The following is a 24,967-nucleotide window of genomic DNA, read 5'->3' as shown; positions in this document are numbered from 1 at the left end:
GAAGAACACAGGTTGCTAGAGGGTAGAATTAGGAAAAAAAAGCTGGGGCTTTTGTTTTTAAGGAAATGAAAGAACTTAACTTTGGCTTATCATGCCCCAGTCAATGTGTGGAGCCTAACTAATAGCTCATTTCTCTTTCAGCTACACAGCACTACAGACAGTCATGCAAATGATTAAAAAGCCTTCAGTTGCCTTTTTTTGTATGCCTTGCAAGCACAGCTGGAGTTGGCATGGTTGGCATATCTGTTTGTGAACTGTTGATCTCGCTGAAGTCACAGTGTGGTCAAAATTCACTTGTCCAGCCATGGCTCTCCTAAAAGAGTGGTTTCTAAATCATCTCCTGCTTTCATTGTAACTGTGAACAACATCTGTTGTTGAGGTACAATCAGCCAGACAAATGGCTTATTTACTGCCAAATATCAGATTAGTTGAGCCTCTTCTTTGGTAGGAAGGAGAGACTGTGCCCAACGTCTGCCCAGATGAGACCACCTGCCTCTTAGCTTGTAACACCACTCTCTACAGTGCCTAATCTTGTGCAAAACCACACACGTCTTTGGTGAGTTGTTCCACCCGTGAAGCAGCAATCTGACTCAGTGATAAGAGGCAAGCTAGACAGCAAACAAAACTCTGCAAGTTTGCCTTTCCTCGGAAAGCCTCTGGAAAACTGGAGTCCTCTTCTCCCCAGCCATGTTTCTCTCACATGGAGTAAGGCCTGGAGATCTGCCCTTCCCTGCAGCCAGTCTTGGGAAGCACTTGCTGTACTTCCAACCATTACAGGCAAAGCAGGCTGTGGCTGAGCTTCCTGGGCAGTGGGCAGTTTGGTTTATGTGCCACTTCAGTTGCCAGGTCTCCTTAATATACATTCATAAGTAATTTGGGTCCTTGGCAAAAAACTCCTTCCACTTCATGTCTGGTTGATCTCGAACCCAAAGCTGTCCTAAGCCCTGAGCCTGGCTGATATGAAATCATGTTCCACCCACCACTTTTTGTCCTTCTGAGGACCCTCCAATTCTTTGTTTCCTGCTCCAGGGACTGGGAAGGATTCAAATTTCCTGCTACTTCCAGACTATGGGAAGGAAACGCATTCCAGTAGTCTTCACTTCCCCCTCCCCAAGGGAAATGTGATGGGGCAGGGAAGTGCTGCTGATTAAGAGGACACTTCTGAACCTCCACTTTTGCCAAGACATCAGGTCCAGAGGACAGATTTGCCTGCCTCCTTATTGACAGCTCTTCACCCAGGGGCAGGAACTCCCCGCACTGCACAGAAACAGCACAGTTAGGGTAGAAAAAATCTGTACTTATAAACACAGTTGCACATTTTGCATATGAAAAATCCCATCATCCTATGTACAAACATTGCAGGACCAGTGTGGGAGGTAATTTGAAAAAACAGCCCTTTCTATATCCACTAACACTATTTTCCTTAAGGAATAATGTCCAAGGTAGGAGTCAAGGGTATTCTGTGCCATTTAAATGTCTGCACTCAACTTTGAAGGCAGCCTTCAGTGAGGTACTGATAAAAAGCCAGTGGTCTCTATAATAAATATTAAGTAAAAAAAAAAGTTTGTTTTATATGGTGACAGTTTCACAGAGACAGGGCATGGTGTTAGGGAAACACTTGCTAAAAAAAAATCAGTTCAGCTTTTCCTTGCTCTGGCTGTAGGATTTTCTGGAGCAGGGTAAGCTGTTGCCTGGTTTCTTTAGTTATTACTCTGCCTTGCTACAGAGACAAGACTAGCTATAGGTAGTGCCAAACTTCTATATTTGCTTACAGGTTTGGTTCTAATACTCTAAAACTCAAAAAAACCCTAAGCATAAGAGAGGGAAACAGCCAGATCCTCTGACTTCAGATTTTCAATGGCTACAGGAGTGCTCAGTTTCTCAGCTTCAATAGTGGTGTTCTGGTTTCAGCTGAGATAGAGTTAATTTTCTTCCTAGTAGCTGGTATAGTGCTGTGTTTTGGATTTTAGTATGAGAATAATGTGATAACACACTGATGTTTTAGTTGTTGCTAAGTGGTGGTTACACTAGTCAAGGACTTTTCTGCTTCCCATGCTCTGCCGGGCGCACAAGAAGCTGGGAGGGGGCACAGCCAGGACAGCTGACCCAAACTGGCCAAAGGGCTATTCCATACCATAGGGCGTCATGCTCAGTATAGAAACTGGGGGGAGTTGGCTGGGGGGCAGCAATCGCTGCTCGGGGACGGGCTGGGCATTGGTCGGTGGATGGTGAGCGGTTGCATGACTTGTTTTTATCCTCGGTTTTGTTTCTCTCTTGCTCTCCTGTCGTTTTCCTTCTCATTACAATTTATTATTATTTTTTTGTTGTTGTTCCAATTATTAAACTGTTCTTATCTCAACCCATGAGTTTTCTTACTTTTGCTCTTCCGATTCTCTCCCCCATCCCACTGCGGGGGAGGGTGAGCGAGCGGCTGTGTGGGGCTTAGTTGCCAACTGGGGCTAAACCACAACAGTGGCCTATGGAAAATCACATTTTACAGAATTTACATTTTTAATTCTCACCCATAAGGTGGCTATGAGAGCTGGGACTTGGCAACATCTGCTTTTAGTCAGCAGATTGATTTACGTCTATTCCATTGAAGCTTCATACTTAAGGGTCCCAAAACTGGCTAAAAACCACAGAAACAAAGGGCTTGCCATTTTTGGGAAGTTATACCCACATCCCCTAGGAAACAGAAGTTTGAAACTTTCAGAAACAGCATTATTTCTTAGTTCTCAGGACAAAGCAGAGTGGTTATCAAAGGAGGAGTATGTTTTTAAATTAAATATTTGCCATATGCTGGTTTTACTATGTGTTATTGTCTATTTGTTGTTACTTTTACTGTTTCTTTATTTTAACTTCTGAATTTCTCAGCATTTCTGAGTAAAAAAATTAATCAATTTTATATATTCAGTCAACTGTTCTTTTGTCCTGTTTTGCTATAGTAAGGAATGTGTCCCAGGTAGACTTCTTACAATGTCACATACAGTTTCACTGCCTTTGAACTGCAAGATAGAACTTATTCCCCTCCTACACTCCTCTACATACCATAACTTTCATACATTTGATAACTTTAATGAAGAATAAGTATTCTTTGCTTTTGAAATGCAAACCAGGACAACCAGTTGAGAGTCTTGAAACGTAAGTGGCTGAAAAGTTCCAGGTCAATGTTATTTGAATAAAATAAATTTTTTAGATTCTCTGAATGACTGTGCTGTATTTTGTAGCTTTGGTGGCACATTAATTCTGTTTGAAGCAGCTGTTCATCTCCATCGCATGCAAATTGCAGAAGTTACTCTATTTCAAAAAGGAAAAGATCATACAAATGTCTGTCTTAGGGAACTGCATAAGTTTCAGGCTGTATCTCTGCCGGTAATGAACCATATGTACACAGTATTCAGTGTTTTCTTATAAACTGGCAAGATTTTTTTATTTTTTATTTCTATAAATGGATAAGGCATTACATTTATTTTCAAATTAAAAAAAAAATGCCTGTGCAAGCCTGTGAACCTGTTAAAAATTTTAGATAAGGTCACCAAAGCCCAAACAGTAATGAATTTCCATTGCATAAATCTCCAGGGTTTGAGAGCTGCACTTGCTCCCATGTGCAGCTTTAATTAAGTGATACAAGGGTGCTACACAGAGCCAAATCTGCCCCCTAATCATCATTCTATCATCAACTTCACTACTAGTTCTCACAATCTATCTCCAATGCAGGCACCAGCTTGTGTAACTAGGGAAGGGAAAGCAAGAAAACTTAGTCCCCAGTTTTCCACCACATCAGTCAGAAATCCAGATGTGTTCTAAAGCAGTCGATGACGAGGCTCCCTGGCTGAACTTAGTAGTGATGGGGGAAAGAAAACTTCTCATGGTTGTTCCTGTAAGTAACAAAAAATGCAACAAGTTTAGGGAGGCCTGTGAAACCACAAGATCAACTGGAAGATGGACATTACAGCCTCTGGAGTGAAGGAGAGGGAACACAATGCTGCCAGAAGCAGTTTATAGCAGAGTTTATGTCATGGGGTGTGACAGAAGCTATATGATACGGCATACAGAACTGGCACTGAGAAAGCTGGAGACTCTGCAACATGATGAGAGTACCCAGGCATCAGTGCCAAGGGAAGAATAAAGGGCTAAGAAACAACCCCTTCACTCAAAGAAAATTGTCAGTTCGTTATTCCTATGCAATCTCCATACTTTTATCTGTAAATGACCCACTACACTTTTGAGCGCCAGATATTATGACAGCTGAACGAATAGTAGGGGAAATGAAATAAACATGACTATAGCAAAGCCACTTTCATATTTGCTTTCTTAGAGTAACTGCAACTTCAGAGTCCATTACCACAAAAGTTTGTGTGAAACCCAAATATGTGATCAAGATCCTCTTGTGTTAGATGCTATACAAATACTGAACGAGAAACACAGTTTTTGTCAGCCTGATAGGCAGGGATCTTTATGCAGAAGGGGCCAACTTTTATCAGCAGGGTGGGGTGCTTTTGGAGGGGGAGGCTAGACATTTTGATAAAGAATAATATTAAAGAATCTTGTGAAGGAGGATAGCGAATTCATTTTGCTGCTATTTAAGTCCAATACCTGTCATGCATGAGAGCATGGGTGAAATCAATTTTCAGAAGTCTGGGCAAACCTCAAAGATGTTATTTCATCATGCAGCTACCCAGAGATATATATAATTCAAACATGAGTGTAACTGTTCACAAATGCATATCTAGACCAGAAATTTACTTTCAAAATTGAACTAGAGTATTGGCCTGAAGCTTGTATTGCTGCCATGGTTGGTGATACAGGGGTTAAATCAAATTTAAATATATCAAGTCACAACAACACCACATCAGTCAAGCTAGTTCTACTTTAAATTGCTAATGTAGACATACCAAATATTAAAAAAAACTGTTTGTTTCTTCTTATCTCTGAAATTAATGTTATTATTCTAGACTAGTTAATTTATATGCCTAAATTATTATGTGTTATGTAGATTCACTGCCTAAGTTAGGGTATGATTTGCTATGCAGTGAAAAATCAGTTGTATTCTTAATTGAGGCAGTTTAGCAGAAGTCTCCGATTTAGGTGGACAGACTTAGATGCCACAGTGTTGCAGGGTGAAATACAATTCCATGTTCAAGGAGATGGTGTAATGGTTCAACCAAAGATACAAATCTTGACGTTCAGCTTGGTCCCATATCTTAATGTAAGATAGATATTGCTAAGGTACATTTAGAGTGTATGTGCATACACTGGTCATCTAAGACGTGTGGAAAAAAATGTCCTGTGGTGGGTTTGGGTTTTTTTGTATAGGCTTGTAAAGCTTACTTTTTTAAACAGACATATCTCCTTCAGTCCACAATTAGTTACAGATTGAAACACTCTTTGACATGTTTCTTTAAAACTCCCCCACTGTGCTTATAAATCAGACAAATGGTCAATTGTCTGCTGTTATTCATACCCGTGCTTAGCAGCATTTTCAGTGGAGAAAATCAGCTCAACGCTCAATTAACACATGACATTGCTGTAATAGCAGAACCTGGGAATTTCCACTGCCTTGTCCCACTTACCTGCCCTCAGTAGTAATTTGTGTACAGCATGGTGTGAGTTAGAGAGTCTCTGTGTATAAAGTTACTACGGAAGGGAACACTGACTCTTTTTTGGATGTCACCACTAATTTTGTGCTCTAATCTCAGGTTTAACTATTTAAAAATAGACACAAACATTTAGGTATTGCCAGGCATTTGGAAATCGTTGCAAATACAGGTAAATATCCAGACAAAATTCTTCTGGCTAGAGCATGTATTTTACCTCTTCATGTTCAGAATGCTTTAAGATTTCTGAAGGGTACAAAATATAGCTCATTTACTCTAACTTCACTTCACTTGTTACTAGCGTAATGAATTAATGGAAGTGAAAAACACAGGGGATGATCATAGAAGAGACTTCCACTATACACAAACTTTTTGCGAGTCTGAATATGTTTTTTGAATACATAGCAGTTTCCATGTGAATCAACAGGCGAGAAAGGGAAATTCAGAACATTTCAGGACATACTAATGTTAGATAACCATAACCTCTCTGATGAACACAAGGGAAAAAACACACACTCCTCTCAAACTGTTTCACTTTCCAACTCCATTATAGGAATATTTTCTATACAGTTTACAATTCTGGGGTCTCTCTACTATGAAACATGTTTCTTTTGCAGGTTTTTGTCAAACCACTACTAATAAAATATTCCCTATTTTGAAAGCCTGGCTCAGCAATGACTTAATTTACTTTAGGTAATTTTTATTCAGTTGGCACAAAACATTTGACTGAAGAACAGGAACTTGAAAAACTAAATTAGCTCCTCAAAGTGTGTTTTCCTACAGAAGAGTTGTAGTCATGTTTCCTATACACTTTAGCAAGGAAAAATGTTAAATCACTTAAATATGCTTTCTTCCAAGCACTGACACTTTTTTAACAGATACTCAGTTAATTTCAGTCTCAAATATTGGCAAAAATGTCTTTAGCTGTAAGATCTTGGAGATGGGTTCCTTTCTTTCCTGGTAAAAGTCAAGCCCAGTTAGCAGCTCCACATCCCGAACACGTGCAGAATGAGCCTGAACTCTTTCTTGAACCCATTCGGAAAGTGTTTTGTTTTCCTGCCAAAACAAATAAGAACAATGTTCAAATACATAAAAGGCACTGGGTTTTGGTGGTCGTGTTAGACAATAACCAGTGTTTGAACTGGTTTGACAGACTAAAGGCCTCCAGTTGGTAAAACTTCTTACAGGTTTTCCTGGACATCTTTACAGCCTTGCATTTAGGGATCTCATTTAAACAAAATCAAATTGATGTCCCCTCTCCCCACCTTCCCACCTCCAAAGTAACAGAGAAGCAAAATTATGCTGAAATGGCAAGTATGACTTTTAACTACAAAGTACAGCTGAGTCATGTTTTAAACACACAAGTAAGGATAGTTTTAGTTACAGTATTAATTAGCTGCAGTGTTCAGGCTAGCCAAACAACAGCACCTGACAACCTGAAAGAAGTCCGTACAGCAGCTCAGTCTTGATTGTTGGACAGCAATAATAATTGCTAGATAGACAGGGAAAACAATGGAAATGTAAGCGCTAATCAATCAAAAATGTTATTGCTCAATTCTTTTACTACAAAGTCTTTTTGCAAACAGATGGTAATTTGCTTTTCTGTTAACAATACCTGCTTCTGACACAAACGGTTCACTAAATTTACGTCACTGCAAGACCCAATGAATATAAAGTGCAATGATATTTGGGGTTTGTTGCTAAACTTTAGAAATACCAGATGTTAATTTCTAAAGTATAAAGACTAATTCATTCAAATTATTTATTTTGTTTATTTAGTCAACTCTCAACTACCAAAAAGATCACTGGGCAGTTGTGGATTATCCAGACCACAAATGAGGAGACACCCAAGTTGTTTCTGAGTAGCGCAAGCTTACACCTGTCTGGAGTTTTGAGTTCAAATTTATAAAGTAAGTAAACACAATTGTATTGTTTTGAGGGCCAGTTCAAGTCTGTGCAGCTATACTTATGTGTGGGGAGACTCTGTAATACACACACTGAGCTAAGGAACCTTCTGCGTCCCAAAGTTTATGGAACAGACACTCAGCTGGCTGAACAATACGTATCACACTCAGCTAATTTATTTTGTTTGCTACAAAACAAAAGAGAGTTTTACACTGTTAGTGGTAAGCATAGATTTTATTTAATTCAAGTATGAATTTCAACTGCAGAATCATCCACCTACATGCTTACTGTCTAATTTTGATACAGGTGGAACAAAGGATTGAAGGAATTCTTCTAGTTACACTGAAGGGAGTAACACTCAAAGTCCTCTGATAACTCTGGAGTAAGTTTATCCTGCAGCCTTCCATAAAGCTATCTCATCACCCTGTTGGCTGTGCTGCTGTTCTCAGTCCTTCTCAGGTGACAGCATTTCCAAGTCCTCTTATCAAACCCTCCTTTCTTCTTCTTCCTTGCTTCTTATCAGCTCATTAGTTTCCAGCTACCTCTCCTGGAGCTTCTTGCTCTCCTAGTCATTGCTTTAGCTCTTGACTCACTCTCAACTCATGGGGAATTAATTAATTAAACACTTAGACTTCTAAAGATTCTCCAGATGACTGGATCCCACTGGGAATCAGTTCACAAAGCTCACTAACACACAGGAGCATAGAATTATACTTACAGCACAGCTTTCAGTGTTGTCAGGTCGATGAGGAATGATAAAAGACAAAGCATCCAAGGAGCCTGAACAATTCAGTGGAGTATAGGACTTGTTCTTGCAGCTAGTCAGAACCACAAAGTAATGGGTTGGGACAGGGATTTCTGTATTGTTTACATGCCTACAAAACAAACATTAATTAAGGGATTTATCTAGATATCAAGTATTAAAACCACTGATGCCATTAGTAATTTATAGAACTTATCTCAGCATAGATCCTTCACTACTATATGACTTTTATTTATTTTATAATTGAAATAAATACCTGATGGAATAGACAGCCTCACTATCTGTTTCATGAACAGCTAAACACGCAAGCAGTCCCACTGAAACCAACAGGATTGCTTACATGGTCAACATTCTATTTTGCCAAAGCCAGAGATCTCTACATCTGGAAGAGGCAGGATAGAGCATCGTATTTGCCCTTCATTATATTTGCCCTTCATTATAAGAATTTCAACCATGTGAAACTGAATTGGAGAAGAGTGACGAGAAAATTAGCTTCTGGTTTCTTGCCAGCAAGAAATGCCAGAATGATGACTTGTGGCTATGTGCTATAGAAACCAGTTTAGGACACCTGATTCAAAATGTCTTTGCCTCCCTTTCCTGGCTATTCCGTGAACATCGTCACTTTTGTGTACAAACTTATGAGGAGCTGAATGCTTCCCAAATTTGCTGTACATCTTCAGTATTCAGCAACACACCATCACTGAAATCATTATACTGCTTCGTATGACTGACTAACCATGCTGAATAAAACATGCTTATTCCAAACTGTAGACAACATTATGTGGTCAACTGGGTATTACAGCATTCTGCTTGGAAGGAAGTTCTAGTCTCCCCTCCCTTTCACCCTCCTACTTCGTGGCAGAGATGATTTTCCCATTCTCAAACCGTTTTTGACAGATGTGGTATTAAGTCTAGCCTTGAATAAAACAGTTCCAGTGACAGATTCAGCTGTGCAGATTTCCCAGCACTTTTCTACTACATAAGTGTTCTTACTGTCACAAGGCATTTTCCCTATATTTGGAACAATCTAAGTTGTTTGTTCTTATTCTGGTTTTTTCCTCATTCTGTCCTCATTCACTAACATAAATAATTGGTCTTTATCTTTTATATTTATCTTTTATCGATTTTTTTTTATGTAAGTCTTCTCTTATTTCTGTTTCTACACACAGATGAATTTTTAAATGTATTTTGTTATGCTACCAGAGCTCACTAAAATGTACCTAGAACTCATCAGACTTTCAAGTGAACTGTGTAAGCCATAGCTATGCAAAGCTACCACTCAGGAAGTTACATTTTACCTTCCTAGTTGCATGATTCAGTGAAGGTAAACACATAAAGCTAATCTTTGATAAAACACATCAGTTTGAGACAACAGGGAGAAACAACAAACAGGTGAGTGAGAACAACATGAAAGTGAGAAAATTATGCTTAAGCACATCTTCTGCATATCTAGATGTCACATATTCTCCCAGTATTTCTGTTGCAGAGGCCCAAAAATCTAGGCATAAGCTTGGGAAACAAATCAACTGGTCTGTATCTGTGCATATGTACATAGATACACATGTAACTGCAAAGCTTTTTTCTCTTTACTGGAACTTCAACTTCTACAGTACTGTATCTGTTTGCAAGAGTATTTGCTGTTGTATGAGTAACAGTGGATGTACTGTTACAAAGGGAATACTCCATTCTCCGTGATACTTGTTTCTTGTTCTTTTTGAATAGAAGTTTGTTTGTGTGGAAATACAGTGGGAAATAATCTGGAGTTTGACTTCCGGCTTTTCCATGTACTTACTGCTTAATTTCATCAAGAGTATCAAAATGGCCATCATAATTGTAATCAAACACTGGTCCACTGATAACATTTACTCCATTCCTTTCTCTAGCATACTCATGAAGAAGCACATTATGGAAATAGTCCCATATGTCTGTCATTAAAAGAAAATATAAGCATATTTAACATAAATTTGAAGTTATTTCACCACTAAAGAAAAATAACATATTTCCTTTGTCCCTATAGATGAATAACAAAAAGTTCCAAACTAAACTGCCTGTAAAATCAACTCTTTGTTTCACAAAATTTGGATTTCATCAGAAGGGACATACTCTAACACACCATTGAAAAGGGCGCAGTAAATGTCATTACAGCTCTGCAAGGTCCATTGCACTACTGGAGATAAAGCATTCGATCTGAAGCTGAAGCTACAGTTCTAGAGCTGAGAGGTCATTCATTTCTGGCTTATCTGCTAGCACCTGCAACTGTGCCAATCAGTAGGAACTGAGATAATGGCTTTGTGAGAGGAATATTTACCACCTGAGAGTTAGTCTAACTCTACTGAACTCGTGTCAAATATCACTAGGCAATCTGGCTTGTTTCACAGATGTTATTTGAGAAAATACAATTTGTAGGATATAAGCTAGTGAGACTATTTGAATATTTGCAGCTATCATGGCAAAAAAGCCCGATGGGTTTGGGGGGTTGAGGGCATCCCCTCTTGATTTACCTCTTGCTTATGGTCTAGAGTAACTTCTTGTAAGCTTAAATCTCTTGTAGAGTTTTCCTTGGAAAATTGGATTTTTCATAATGTCTTTGATTTACTTGGAAGATTAAAGCCACTTAGGTTTTCTGGATCTCTGGTTTTTATGTGACATGAGTGAATGAATAAATGAGGTCTGAATGCATTAGAAAGGTAGTCACATAATTGCTTTTCCTCCAGCTTTTTCCTTACGCAATTCCTCTTTCTATCCTTTGTCTAAGAAAATGAGCCTAGGCCTAAGAGTAAAACAGGATGATATGCAATTGTAGAAAATTTCTTATCAGTGATTACGAACAAATGTAAGTCAGGCTGGATGGAAAGAGTTAATGTAGCTTACTGCACTTGTATAATAGAAAAATCTGCCTGAAGTAAATATTCCAAGATTAATGTTGTCTGGTTTGAATTTCAGCTTGATGAAACAGGCACCGTATCAGGACACTGTTTACAAACTTTGTCCCATCTTCCCTTGAGACCTTGCAAAAGGAAAGAAAAAGTGCCATTTTCATTCACCTTAAGCATTTCCCCAAGGGGATATTTTCATGAGAGTTTCATAGTTAGCATTTCATGTTAGGACAGCACACAGGAGATGAAGAGAAAATTCAAAAGTGAACAGGTACACCTAAGCAGAGGTCAGATAAGACTATAAACAGAAAAAAATTTAACTTACGTAAGTGCATTTTAAAATTTCACACATCTACTTTTAAAAAGTTTTAAATATATTTGCACAAGGTCTGGATATACTGCAGGCCATACATTAATGTTTCTAAGTCCTTGTCATAGCTTTATCAAATCCAGAATCATAATTACAGAAAATTAATCAAAAGTAATCAAAACCTTGCCACCTACCTCTGAAAGCTCTATACATGGGAACAATATTGCTGGTGAGTAAGGCATCGTACTGTTCAAGAGCAGATGAATTGAAATCTATATAAAAGAACAAAGTATAAACTAATGAAATACTATACAAAGATGAATTTGATCCATAGTCACTATAAATTGCAGGTAGATGTAATTCAATTACATTTTACATTTGAGCATGAGTGTATGATCCTACTGCAAACATGTCTTCAATTTATTTGTACAATCTGTTCAATGAACTAATTATCAAATTTGACAATAGGAAATGAATATTCATACAGAGGATGAGGAACAGCCCTTCACTCCAACCCTTTACATATTTCCAACCAGTTTTCATTACAGTCAAGTTGTTCCATTTTTTAAGGAAAAACTTAAGTGTTCTAAACTGAAAATATTTAGATACAAGTCCTGCTTTTGGTCAGCCTACAAACACTGGAAACCTTTTTCTGCCCAACTTGCTGATCCGAAAAAGTTTGTTTTGGTATTTGGGTATATGTTTAAACATAAACCCACATCCAGCTGATTAAGACTTTCTAAGCTCTAGCTATAAAAAGAACCATGCTCACTGGGAGGATAGAGGAAACTGCGGGTGAAGGCCAGCCCTTCTGGGTAGTTAGAACAATTTTGGCTCCGAGCAACAGGGATTCTAACATCAGCCCGCAGACAGTCTGAAACAGTGGGAGGAAGAGGAGATGTGTTTTCCTGTGAAAAGGGAAAAAAAAAAGTATTACACCCACGGCTGTGGCTAACCCAATGCTTTGTATGGTTTTAACTTTCTAGAACGGACTTCATTGAATCTTCTCCTATTTTCATAGTGAATCAGGTCAATGCAAGTAATGGACACTGATGTTTTCTGCCTAGTGTTTTTCCTCTACTTCTGTTTTTAGGTAATTCAGGGAAATCCTTATGCAGCATGTAAAATTGTAGTAGCAAAATAAGGTTATACCTTAGGCAAAAACAGATGACAAGTTTGGCTCATTCATCCCTTTTACATATTTCTGGAAACACAAACTTGATGTCACATCCTCCTGGAAAGCAGCTAGTATATAAAGATGACACTATCACCTCATCTTAGCATCCGAGGATGCCATCTCCATAATAAGAGTCTGTGTTGCTGAAGAGTTAAAACTAAATAAATTCTTAGTAAATTCAGTACATTTTACTGGCTAACTTCATTAACTTCAACTGAGACATGTTAACATACACACTAGCTAAGATCTGGCCCAAAGTGATTCTGATGACTATAACTGTTTCTATAGCCTTTACTTTTTTTTTCTATAACCAAAAGCTTATAACCTTTTATAACATCTTATAACCTTTTATAACCTATAACCTTTATTGTAATTCTATGATAGCATTAACTAAAACATCTGAATATGCTTTTCTGTGTTTAACTGCATTTTCTTTTTCATACTCATTTACATGTAATTTATTTTCATTTTGGTAAGAATGGAACATATTTATTTCCTTTATAACTTTATAAACAGTAGTTAAAAATCTAAATTGATTTTCAGTACATTGTTGTACTGGTTTTGGCTGGGATAGAGTTAATTTTTTTCATAGAAGCTAGTATGAGGCTATGTTTTGGATTTCTACTGAAAACAGTGTTGCTAATACAGGGATGTTTTCGTTACTGCTGAGCAGTGCTTACACAGAGTCAAGCTCTTTTCTGCTTCTCACCCCACCCCACCAGTGAGTAGGCTGGGGGGTGCACAAGAAGTTGGGAGGGGACACAGCTGGGACAGCTGACCCCAACTGGCCAAAGGGCTATTCCATACCATATGATGTTGTGCTCAGCATATAAAGCGGGGGGAAGAAGAAGGAAGGGGGGGACATTTGGAGTGATGGCGTTTGTCTTCCCAAGTCACTGTTATGCGTGATGGAGCCCTGCTGTCCTGGAGATGGCTGGACACCTGCCTGCCCATGGGAAGGAGTGAATGAATTCCTTGGTTTGCTTTGCTTCTGTGTGTGGCTTTTGCTTTCCCTATTAAACTGTCTTTATCTCAACCCACGAGTTTTCTCACTTTTACTCTTCCAATTCTCTCCCCCATCCCACCAGGGAGGAGTGAGCGAGCGGCTGTGTGGGGCTTAGTTGCTGGCTAGGGTTAAACCATGACAATTTCTTATTTTGATCAGTTAAAACTGAGCAGAAATAAAGAACTGGAATGTTCTTCTTGTGCATCTTTGTACTCCTTTATTCTTTACTTTCTTTTATGAGAATTCCTGTAGATGCCCATATTATGGTCAGGTTGTATATTAATGGAAAATATATATACCACATGGAATGAAATAAAAAAGACAAGAGAATGCCTTTGCCACCTGAGCAGATAAGCTGTCATTGTCAAGCAAACATAAGTCCCAATACAAAACTGACATGCAATTCATTTGAGCAATTTGTCCTTTCTGGTGTCCAAATAAATAAGGTAGGGTTAATGGATCAGGGTCACTGAAGAAACCAATATTTTAAACTTAATAATTGAGCTGTTATATTCAACAATGGCTTCAACATCTGTATGGTCTCTAGAGGGAAACGTGAATCAAAGTAACAAAGGTCTGACTAAAAATACCAAGGACTGTCCTGAAGAGAACTTCATTCTTCTCACTAAATACAGTGGTCACACCTAATGTTCTCCAAATATAGCAGGGATTCTACCTTTGACCTATATCATGAATCTGGGTTATTAGCAGTATTCACATTTTCTCCAGCTTGAAGTGATGAGGACACCACTCAACTGTCTTCTCATTATTTCACATTTTTTGAACCTAACTATATTAGCTATGATCTCTAATCCAAGTGCCAAGGCAGGAGGTCAGTATTTAGAGCTGTCTGTCTGTTACATATGTAATACAACATACAACCTGTATTTTCACAAACACTCCCATACATTTAAGAGATGAAGGCTGCTCATGGCTATTTCCACTTGACATCACAGGAGAAAATTCTCCAACTGAAGAAATGAGAATTCATAATGAACCTACGAACTTCCAAAATACCAAAAAAACAACCACTCAAGAATATTTCAGCTTGTTTTTTCAAGGATCTACAAGTCAGTAAGTAAACAATATCAAAAGCTGTTGAGAGATGAGAATGGCTATGTCTGTGCCACCTTTTAGTACAGTGAGGTCAACAGTTAATGCAACTCCAGATTGCAAGCTGCATTGCTAATGGTCTGTAAACTGATACACTCCCTCTGCTACAACCTCTCTTCATTTCTTTTCCTTAAAATAGAGGAATAAGCTATTTTTAAACAGTTCGTCTGTGAATAAGAATAGAATGATTCTCAAAGAAGCTGTTGAAAGTGCTCATTTATGAAGAAATGAGATCTTGACAGTGATAGACACCACCTCAAAACTTCAGAATCAGAAAAAAACATTCATCACCAATTCAACAGCTTTAGCCTTTTGGCTCCTTGTTTTTCAGGTCAAAGAACCATAATATCTTCTGAAGAAAACAGTTACAACTAAAAAATGGCTTTGCCTATCACATCATGCACCTTTTCCGATGCAGGTTATTGTCTTTTGACTAGCTAGTAATTAATGTCGAGAAGCATGAGTTACTTGCATTACGTGACAGACTCTAAGCATCTGCTGTGGTCTGTCATGTCAATTTCAGCCACCTTCAGGAATCTTTTTTCAGTAGAAAAACAAAACTCCCATAATCCCCAGCACACTGAGCTTTAGTTCCAACAATCCCAGTGACTTATACAAGTCTCATTGCTGGTTTCATCCCACTGCAGGATAGATTAGGTTGTTATACATTTTAATATATTCTTATAGTAAACTTCAGTGATTCTACATAGCAAAACTATTTAAATTCCACAGGTGTCTGCCGGCAGGTGGAGGGACTACCTTTTTGTAAGAAAATCTGCCTTCCTCCCTGGCAGATGAGTATAAAACCTCAAGAAAATAAATGTCCTTCAATCTTAAATTTTCCTTTGACTGAGAATACTAAGTAACCAAAACTCTATCTGACATCATTTATTTAAGGTCTATAACTATATATTATTCATAGTATCCCTGATTCTGATATCACATGCAGGTGCATTAATACTGTGCAGGCTTGCTCAGCCAGCCCAGTTTTAAAACTTCCAAATCACACAAAACCAGCAAAACTCCAGCCTGCATCATCTTTTTACTGTTTAAGCCCTTCTTTATAGCTACCTAATGTCAAGAAATGCCTCATCTTACAAATTGTGTAAATCACTGCACAGGCTTTATCCACCACATAAATAACCAATAAAAATTATGTAGAAATTACAATTTTCTGTCATTCCCAAGTATTGTAGCCAAAGCTTACAGTCAAAGGCATTAGCTCTATCCCTCTGTCCTTCCACTGCTGTTATAATTTATAAAGCTTTTTTCTCTTGATTAGTACATGTTGTAATAAAAAACCATGATGTCAGCTTACTGTGTAAGGTTAAGTCAGTGAGTGAGCTCTTACACTTATAACCTTTCACCGTTGTGTCTCTGAGAGTATTACAGAGGAAATTTATTCTTTCCTATTCCTTCTATAGAAAACATACATCATTGTATTAGAGTCTGCTGTGAACTATACCCTCCAATACTTCAGTCTTAATCATTTGCTGCTTCCCACAATGTGGCATAAACCACTGTAAGGAACTCCCACAAATATGTATTTCTGTTGATTTAGACGTTATATTGGGCAAGAACTTTCTTTACACACTTCTTTTCCAACTGAGAATTTGGTTTTCAACAAAGGAAAATGTCTGAAAAGTTATTTGGGATTTTTTGAGCTTTTTGCTGCTGGTGTTGAAATGTTAAAAAGACCCCAGCTCTTGTGGGACTTTTTAATCTTTTCAAAGCAAAATCAGAAAAAACCTGCCCACAATTAACTGATTTTCATTAGGGTAATGCACTTTCATAGTAAGCTATAAGAGCAGATCTTCAAGTATGATGAAGTCAAAATAATCTTTGTTGAAATGGACATTTGCTTCACTAGACTTTAAGCCTTCTTAGGATTGGTTTTGTGATCCTTCACCCAGATTGTGAAAAATCAGTAGAAAGTATAGAGTAAAACTTTCTGAAATGCTAACATTCTAGCAGCATATATTTGATTAAAATAATTTCCCCATATTTGTACTGATAAAATAAGAAATCAGGCAGACATCAATAACAGTTCTCTTCAGACAGCAAAATCAGTGTAAAAGTTATTTCCTCAGGGCAACTTAGAAAAAGGGTCAAATTACAGGGGTAATTAAGCCCATTAATGTCCACTAGTTTACTGACCCTGAAGACTCAAACAATTTATCCCAGAGCCACATACTCTTGAACTCTCAGAGGTTCATTCAGCTATAATTTCACTTTTCAGAAATTATATAATGTAATAGAGAGCAAATAAACAGGAAATACAGAAATATGAATTGGTACAAACTGTCTAGCAGAGTTGTACAAAGGTTTGTTAATAGGAAAAAGATCATAATATTCATAGGAAAGCTTAAAAGCTTCTGATTTTGGAAATCATAACCTGCTTTTCCTCAGGAATTGACAGGCAAGTTGGAGCACTGTCTTGACAGCTTATCCCTTTTACAGAACAGGCTTAAATGGAACCAGCTTACCAGCAGCAATATTCTTCTGTATCTTTTGTGTCCTTACCAGATGGCCATTCCCACTTTTTTAAACAAAATTTTAAGATAGTTGAAACTTAAAAGATATCAAAGACACTTTTTCTTTTTCAGACATAAGGACCTTAGTCACATGATACCCACCAGTCCTTAACAACCAGGATTCCTGATGAATGAACCACATTTTCAATCCGTTACATTACATATTTAAGAATAGTACAGATATTTGATAACTTACAGGCTTATTCACAGTGTATGCAGTCCACAGTGGCATCCAGATATCATAGCTGTATCCACTCACATACTGATGTTGTGAAAGGAGGCAGTAGACTTTTTTATTCTGAAGAACTTTGGGTCTCCCGTATGGCAAATGATATGAGTTTGCCTTCTTTACTAGAAATTAAGCAATAATTATTGACTCATTCTTCTGTAACATTTTGGATGGCACAAAGGTTTAAAAGAGCAGAGAAAAATGTAAATTAAAACATTAGTAAATACAAATAAAACCAACAATAAACATGGGCATGTGTTTCTTTAACCTCTTAGCTTCTGAGTGGAATAAAAAATGTAGAAAATAGTTTTCATGTTATGTTTAACATACAGAAGTCAATGTAATATATCAGACTTGCAAATTCTCATTTCTTTGCAATTTCATACCAATATAAATCTTTTGAACTTGTCTTGCCAGTGGAGTGAAATTTACATCTTATTTGGCTAGGAAGCATTACGATGCTTCCTAAAATTTCCAGAAACCCCATAAAAAAGCACACAGAAATATCTATGGGAATTTTTGATCAGAGAAAGGCAAAATTATGGCTACAAGATGGGGAACAAGAGTTATGGCATATAGCCTGGAATTTCTCAGGCTTTCTGCAAAGACCACTGAAACCTGTATGGTTTTTTCCAAGATTTTAATGGGATTCAGATCTGGTTCCTATGAATAAATGTTGCTATAACAGTACCAATTAGCATTTTTTAAAGAAATGCAAAGAAAAAAGAAAAAAAAGTTATGCTTCTGACTTGGCTTTCCTTCTTCACTTTCAATTGTAATTAACATTGCAAAAATTCCCACTGAAACCAATAATGTAAAATCTAAACTAGGCATAGATTTAAAAATATTGCTGTCCTTTTCATTTCTTGCTACTTACTTTCTTCTGTGGTGAGATTTAACCTCTCATTTAGTACTGTAACATTTGATATCTGTAAAATACAAGAGAATCGTTCAGAATGAATCCATAGTTTAGAAAAACCAAAGAAAAGAGAACACACTTGACAAAGATGATTAAAAGATCCCAGAAGCCCCTGCTTACATGCATGCATGTACATCCCAGTTCATCTATGGGAGTCAGACGGGAAACTGGACATGAAGAAGGAGATGAGTCTTCTTTTGCATGTGAAGGACTGTAAAAAGGTTTTTTTAAGAGGTGATTCAAGCTGCCATGTGTTCCGTTGTTCGGTGCTGGTGTAATATGCAGCAAATCTGTTGAAATATTTGAAATTTGTAAACATATTTTAAAGCTATTTTAAGACTAAAATGGCACTTTAAAAACTCATTATCTTTCCAATTCTATGCATTTCCCATTCATTCCAAATATAGAAGAAATAGCTTATTCAGTTATCTAAACTGTTATGGTAACTCCCACCATCAACTTGCAATTGTCTAGGTATGGAGGTTCATCGCTATCTTCCACTGCATCAAGATTTAGTAATTATGTATTTGAGTACTGTTGATACAGCTTTATACATTGCCATAACATTCATAAGTAGATTATTTAATGCATCACACTGTGAAGTGTACGAGCCTATTGTATTTTTGTGTGATGCCTTAATCCATATTTTCTGAGGCACATGCTTCCTAGTTGCTCATGGCCAGGACTGCAATGGTCCATCTTAAGTTATGAGCAAGACTGGTAACTCTCTACAAGATTCTTATCCCAAAATTATTCCACAGGCACCATTTCAACAGCAAACCCATGTGGCAGGAGAGCTTCACCGTGATTCTTTAGTGGACTCCTTCTGCAATCAGAAACAACCTTCAAAGCAGAACAATTGCTGGCAGTTAATTTTTAGCACTGTACAGAAGGCAAAAGAGCACGGCTTCAGTGTTTTGTGTGAAAAACCTAGCTTCTGAATGAATTCACTGAATTTTTAGTTACTCTTCTTTTAGATCTTACTACACTGGTATTTCAAAACACTGTTGGTTTATCATCTAAAGTACTGGATTGTTTCTACTCACCACACATAAGGTTGTAAACCTCGATGTTTTCAAAAGCATCCACTTCTGTTTTCTCTTTAAAGCTTGGGCCATATGCTAAGAATATAGCCTAGATTGTAATAAACCAAAAGTTGTTACCTAAAGGGATCCAAATTCAAAAACAATTTGGTTGCATTTTACTGAAACAGGGACACTGGAACAAAATATAGTCTTTTCACAGTCATAAAAGTTAAAATACAGGATTGTTCTGGTAAAGGCAGCAAATTTTGCCCATTGCATATAATTTGAAGAAAAATGCAAAACATATATTCATTTCTCGGGATACTTTAAACTATATAATGAATGGGCGGCGGGGTTGTTCTTTAATATTTTGATGTATACTTACAAAAATTATTGTTTGCTATGTTTCAAATTCAAACCTTTTTGTTTTCATTGCAACAGCCAGTAACAATGCCATTTCAACAAATGCAGAGTTACGACACTCACAGTTCCTACCTAAAGGCTAATATTGAGCCAGAAATATAAGCATTGGGGGGGTTGGGGGTTTTTTGTTTGTTTTTTTGTTTTAATACATGTTGCATTCTCAAAAGTCTTTGGGTCACTTAAGAGCCTATAGCCATGCCTAAAGCAAGGAGCAGGGAACTGGGGAGACCCATCCCAAGCTCAGCAGAGACCTGTATCAGTACCATCAACGGTACAATGTAGTGCCCGGCGGACCTTGCTGGGGTCTGCAAGCATTGTAGCAGAATGCTGATACTACTTACAGTCTCACATTAGTTTCTACTACTTTATAAGCCTCCTGAGCTGCCTACCATAAGATACAGGAAACATGACTAAACAGGACAATGATCTGTTCTAAAATAACATTCTTATGTTCCCTTAATAGAGGAATTTTTAATGTATTTTTAAAAGACAACATTAAGACATTTTGCTCCTTTATAAAGAAAAAAAATTTCCTCAGTCATTGTGCCACCAGCATAAGGTTATCTATAATTAAGATTTCCATGTTAACCAGAATTTACCTTCTCTTTCCATACATTCAGCACCATTCTGATCAGTATATTGACATACTATTTTAATATAGTTGTGAAGATCTGGAAGAATCTGATTCTTAGGCACAGAAAATGGGACTACTAGTGGCATACTTGACCTTACTTAAAGGTTCACATCACAGAAAGTACATGAAAAACCAAAAGGTCAAGACCTCAAAATATTTTTACTGTAACCAGAAGTGAAAATGAGATGAAACTCTAATACAGGCTATACTAACATACAGGTTATACCAATGACTTTTTTTGCTCTGATGATATAATTAAGTCTTGTGAGATAAGCAGAGACAATGAGATTTAGTTTACTTGAGCACACAGGCTTTCAGATACTCAACTGAACTCCCAGAGCCTATGAAGATTTTTCAGTCATTGGTTCAGTAGAAGAATGAAAGAATGAAAGAATTCGGTGTCCCATAGCTAAACATGGTATGCTTGGTTTACTGTAGTCTATCTGGCTCCATGGAGTTAGGGTGAGCCCAGACAAGTTTTACTACAGAATCCCAAGGAAGCAGGCCTCATACACATTGATGAAAGGCAATACGAGTATGTGGCCCCCGTATGTGTTCACATTTTACATGTCTGGGTGACACGGAAGAAAAAGCACACTGTAAAAACTATCATATATTCTATATTCTGGTGGTTCACCTAGCACATCGTGATTTTCTGTATAAGAAGGTGCAAGACTTGAATAGAAATCATCTTACCTCCATACTTTTAAATTTGTTGTTATAGCCATGGTTACCCTTATCACAATATGTGTAACTTGCATCCCTAAGGAGAAACCATCATATAGTGTAAATAAAAACGGCACAAATAGAACCAGTTAATAACAGTCATCCTGAATCACTGGACTCTGGATCATGTCTTAAGAACTGCCTCTGGCATAATATTGTAGTACTTTTTGCTCATCCAGTGTTCACTTTTATGAAGATCTCTTTCTCCTGTAACAGAGATTGCTATGGACAGAAATAAATTGCCCTAGGTAGCTACTGAGTGTACAGTGAATCAATGCTTTCAAAATAAATTGAAAAAATGTTTTTGAACTGAGGCCTTCACCTAGCTACAAGTTTCAGAACAAGTGTAACCTGCTTAGGAAGAATTCTGCAGTTATATTCTGTGGTATCTGCATTTTAATAAAAAACTTATAATGGGAGAACTCTGCTGTTAGCCTCTGTGGAGCAATATAAATAAGACTGCAAAGGATTTTGCCTTACAAGAGAGTGCATTTTCATCATGGATGCTAAAGGGTAAATGAGAGATGTGGATGTGTTTGTGTGGGTTATGGAATTAATAACATGTCAGAATAGTCTGACTTACAATGACTAACACTTGTTTTAATTTACCCGTTGCTGAGATACATGGAAAGATAAAGACATAGTCATCCCATATTGATTCAATGCACAGTTGTTAAGCACATATATCCTCTTTTCAGAGGCACAAGAACATTTGAGCACAGTTAAAAAAAGGGTGAATATGAGATTTTTAGTGGGCATTTCTTTTTATATGTCCAGCACAATTATTTGGTTGCAGCAAAACAAACAAGTCACATACTGATCAGGCATTTTCTACTATTTGAATAGTCTTGAAATTCCAAGTTGGCTCATACTTCTCCTACTGCAACACTGTAGCTCAGTAAATACAGTATTGCTACTAACAACCTGGGCTTTGTAATGAGTTTTCAAAGCCTCAAGACTAAGGCTTTCTGAACCACTCTTGACTTGCTCAGAGCTATTTTCTTATTGTTTAGCTCTTACAGCATTTTTTTGTAATGACAAGGTAGTTATGTCTAATTTTTTATCTTATCAGCTTATCTTTGCATGGCAAAGACATAGTTTTTATATAGATAGCAGTAACAATTAGTTATTCTGTGTAGAATGGAGATCCCAAGGCTAGAAACAACTCACCAATGGTGAATTAAAGAAATGCAGATCTGGAACTGAACAAAACCAGACTTAGAGGTAAGAAAGAGAATAAAGAACAAATATCTAACTCATGCAGAATGCACCATATCTAGTGAACAGAGATGTAATGTTAACTTGCAGGCCAGTGAAGAATGAGCAAACTGTAGTGTTAGCATACACACAGGAAGGACCCCATTCGGATCACAGAGTGAGGAAGAAGAAACATCGACATCATATTCCTCCTGGTGACGGACTCGTAATGCTGATTCCTGGCCATATCCACACAGGCACCAGACTGAAGCCATCAACCTTAGGATCCAGAAGGGCAGTGGAGGGGTGACTGTAACACCAGGAAAAGGGCTAGATACTAGGAAGGCTTTGTATAACCATTTTAATGCATTATTTTTGAGACTTTTTCAGTGTAGTAGTAGTCCTTTATTTATTTTATTTTTTCTTCCCTTTTTTCTGTAAAAATTTGATCTGGAGTAATGATGATTCTTTTATTAGACTGTTAAGATTTGAATTGTACTAATAATGCATTCTCGGCTTTATATATAAGTGTTTCCTTTGTGTTTCCTTTTTACACAAACATGGAAACATAACAAGTCTAAAGCAAAACAGGAAATGAGGCATCTGTGAAGGAAATTCAAAGGATGAAAAAGATAAGATAAAGTCACAAAAATTATGTTACCTCACAGCCAGCCACTGTCGATCCACCAAAAGATGAACTTTATCAATACGAATGTTGTTAGCATAGTGGAATCGTTTTGGCAAGTCAGGCGTCAGATAAGGCTTGAAGTGCTGAGGGGATCTTTTGCACTGTGCAAGAGGAAAGAGCCCAGTCATGAATTTTGCTCAGTATCAAAAATAAACCCATCATTCAAAATTATCACAAGCATCTTAGTGACAGGAATGTAAGCACAAAGCACATTATTCACAGATAGCTTCTCGGATAACCTGCAGATCTCATTTTTGGCCCAAGAAGCAATGGAAGGAAAAGAGGCTTTTTTTGGAACTGTTTGAAAATATACTGCTATAATATGTACAGCAAGTTCACAAATACTGTGGTAAAAGTACTCCTAAGGCTGAAAGACATTTAGTAGTAATGTTTAGTCTGTATGTCCATACTAATGCCACTCGCATCTAGTATGTAAGATTACACTCTACAAGAGAAAGTTCCCTGGCTGTTTACTTCTGCCAACTTTACCATTCAATAAAAAACAAAGAAAACCAAGTATACACGAAGAAAATGAAGTACAGTCTAGGGTTTTAGTTGCAAGACTGAACAGGTACTCTCATGCCATGTATATGTCCAGTGCCCAGCTGTTAGCTGAAGGCCTTAGCTTTTACATCCACATTTCATGTGTTAATATAACTGTTGTGTTAGCAGGCATGCCATGAATGGGTTTGGCATTGAGAGCCTAATGACAGCCATATGACATACTGCAAAGATTTAACTACATATGGCCATCAGGAGCCATTGCAGCTGGCTGCAAGCATCACGGCAATGTTTCAGAAGTGTTGCTCCTGATCAGGAATCCAGCACTGGAACAATACAGAACATCTAAAATGCTGAGGGAAGAGCTGCTAGGAAGCTGGGTAAGCCAGAGAAGTGGACCTGTTTTACCACACAGGCAGTACAAACCATAGCATCCTTGGAGTCTAATCTGACATCTTCACCTTTAAGTACTAGAATTGTATACTCTGCACAGAATGACATTAACATGTGAAATGAGAGTGAGTGTGCCTGGATAGTCATCAAAGAAACATAGTGGAATGGAGTAATATGAAAAATAAGGATTCAGTGGGTTTACTAGCCCAGGAGAGGAGGTAATTCTACAAAGGATAGTCTAATTAAAGGGAAAAATAGAGGAAATCAACATATTTCGTCCATTGATTAGCAATTAATATACAACACACAACTCCCTTCTCTGCCTAAAACCCTCATTCTAAGAACTTGAAAGGGACAAAATACACAAACTCTAACTATTTATGAATAGAAGAGGAAAGAGGAAGTGTCCTGATACCAGGCTATTCCTGTACAGCAGAGATGTCACATCTCTGTAACTATTAGCAGTTGCAGTTTCAGCTGGGGTTGAGAACATGCAAATTGTGCTATTCTCCTCACATTAACGCTCTTCGATATGGCATGCTCCACATCATACAATGGGGTAGGGGATGTAACACTGAAAAAGCTCCTTCTGCTCTTCCCAACCATTGATATATTACTCCCTCATCTGCTTTGGATGCTGGGGAATAAAGGACATGTTCTTAGGTATTCAGAATCAAGAAAAAATTAAACAGGAACCTTCAGTGCCCTTTGGTCTTTAGTGGCAGGCAAAAGCTACATGTAATATTGCACAACTGAGTTGTTCAACAGGTTAAAGGAAGACCTCTAGTGGTGATGTATCAGAAATATACTCAGCTGAGAGCCCAGAATTTTTCCAGGCTGAGAGCATTTATTCTAAAAGTATCAGAACATCAGTCTACTGCTTGGACTAGGACTAGTCACAGAATAGAAAACAAACTGACAATGAAGGAAAGAAGGGAAAATTATGGCAAT

General features: G+C 37.6%; 1 protein-coding gene across 1 annotated transcript in view; it reads right to left on the bottom strand.

The window, feature by feature from the left end:
- Positions 1-3,497: 3,497 nt before the first annotated feature.
- Positions 3,498-24,967, bottom strand: part of ENPP3 (ectonucleotide pyrophosphatase/phosphodiesterase 3) — a 45,630-nt gene continuing 24,160 nt past the window's right edge. Inside the window, exons 15-25 of the mRNA XM_072855875.1 lie at positions 23,096-23,223; positions 21,208-21,274; positions 19,476-19,563; positions 18,550-18,719; positions 18,388-18,439; positions 17,478-17,632; positions 12,224-12,359; positions 11,646-11,723; positions 10,058-10,190; positions 8,221-8,377; positions 3,498-6,653 (exon numbers count right to left, since the gene is read on the bottom strand). Coding sequence (XP_072711976.1) covers positions 6,480-6,653; positions 8,221-8,377; positions 10,058-10,190; positions 11,646-11,723; positions 12,224-12,359; positions 17,478-17,632; positions 18,388-18,439; positions 18,550-18,719; positions 19,476-19,563; positions 21,208-21,274; positions 23,096-23,223 — 1,338 coding nt within the window. The 3' untranslated portion in view covers positions 3,498-6,479. The remainder of the gene's footprint in view (positions 6,654-8,220; positions 8,378-10,057; positions 10,191-11,645; positions 11,724-12,223; positions 12,360-17,477; positions 17,633-18,387; positions 18,440-18,549; positions 18,720-19,475; positions 19,564-21,207; positions 21,275-23,095; positions 23,224-24,967) is intronic.

This window comes from Ciconia boyciana, chromosome 3, assembly GCF_034638445.1.
Source record: "Ciconia boyciana chromosome 3, ASM3463844v1, whole genome shotgun sequence".
Classification (NCBI taxonomy): domain Eukaryota; kingdom Metazoa; phylum Chordata; class Aves; order Ciconiiformes; family Ciconiidae; genus Ciconia; species Ciconia boyciana.
Note: the sequence above shows the minus strand (reverse complement) of the source record. Positions and strands in the feature narration are given on the sequence as shown.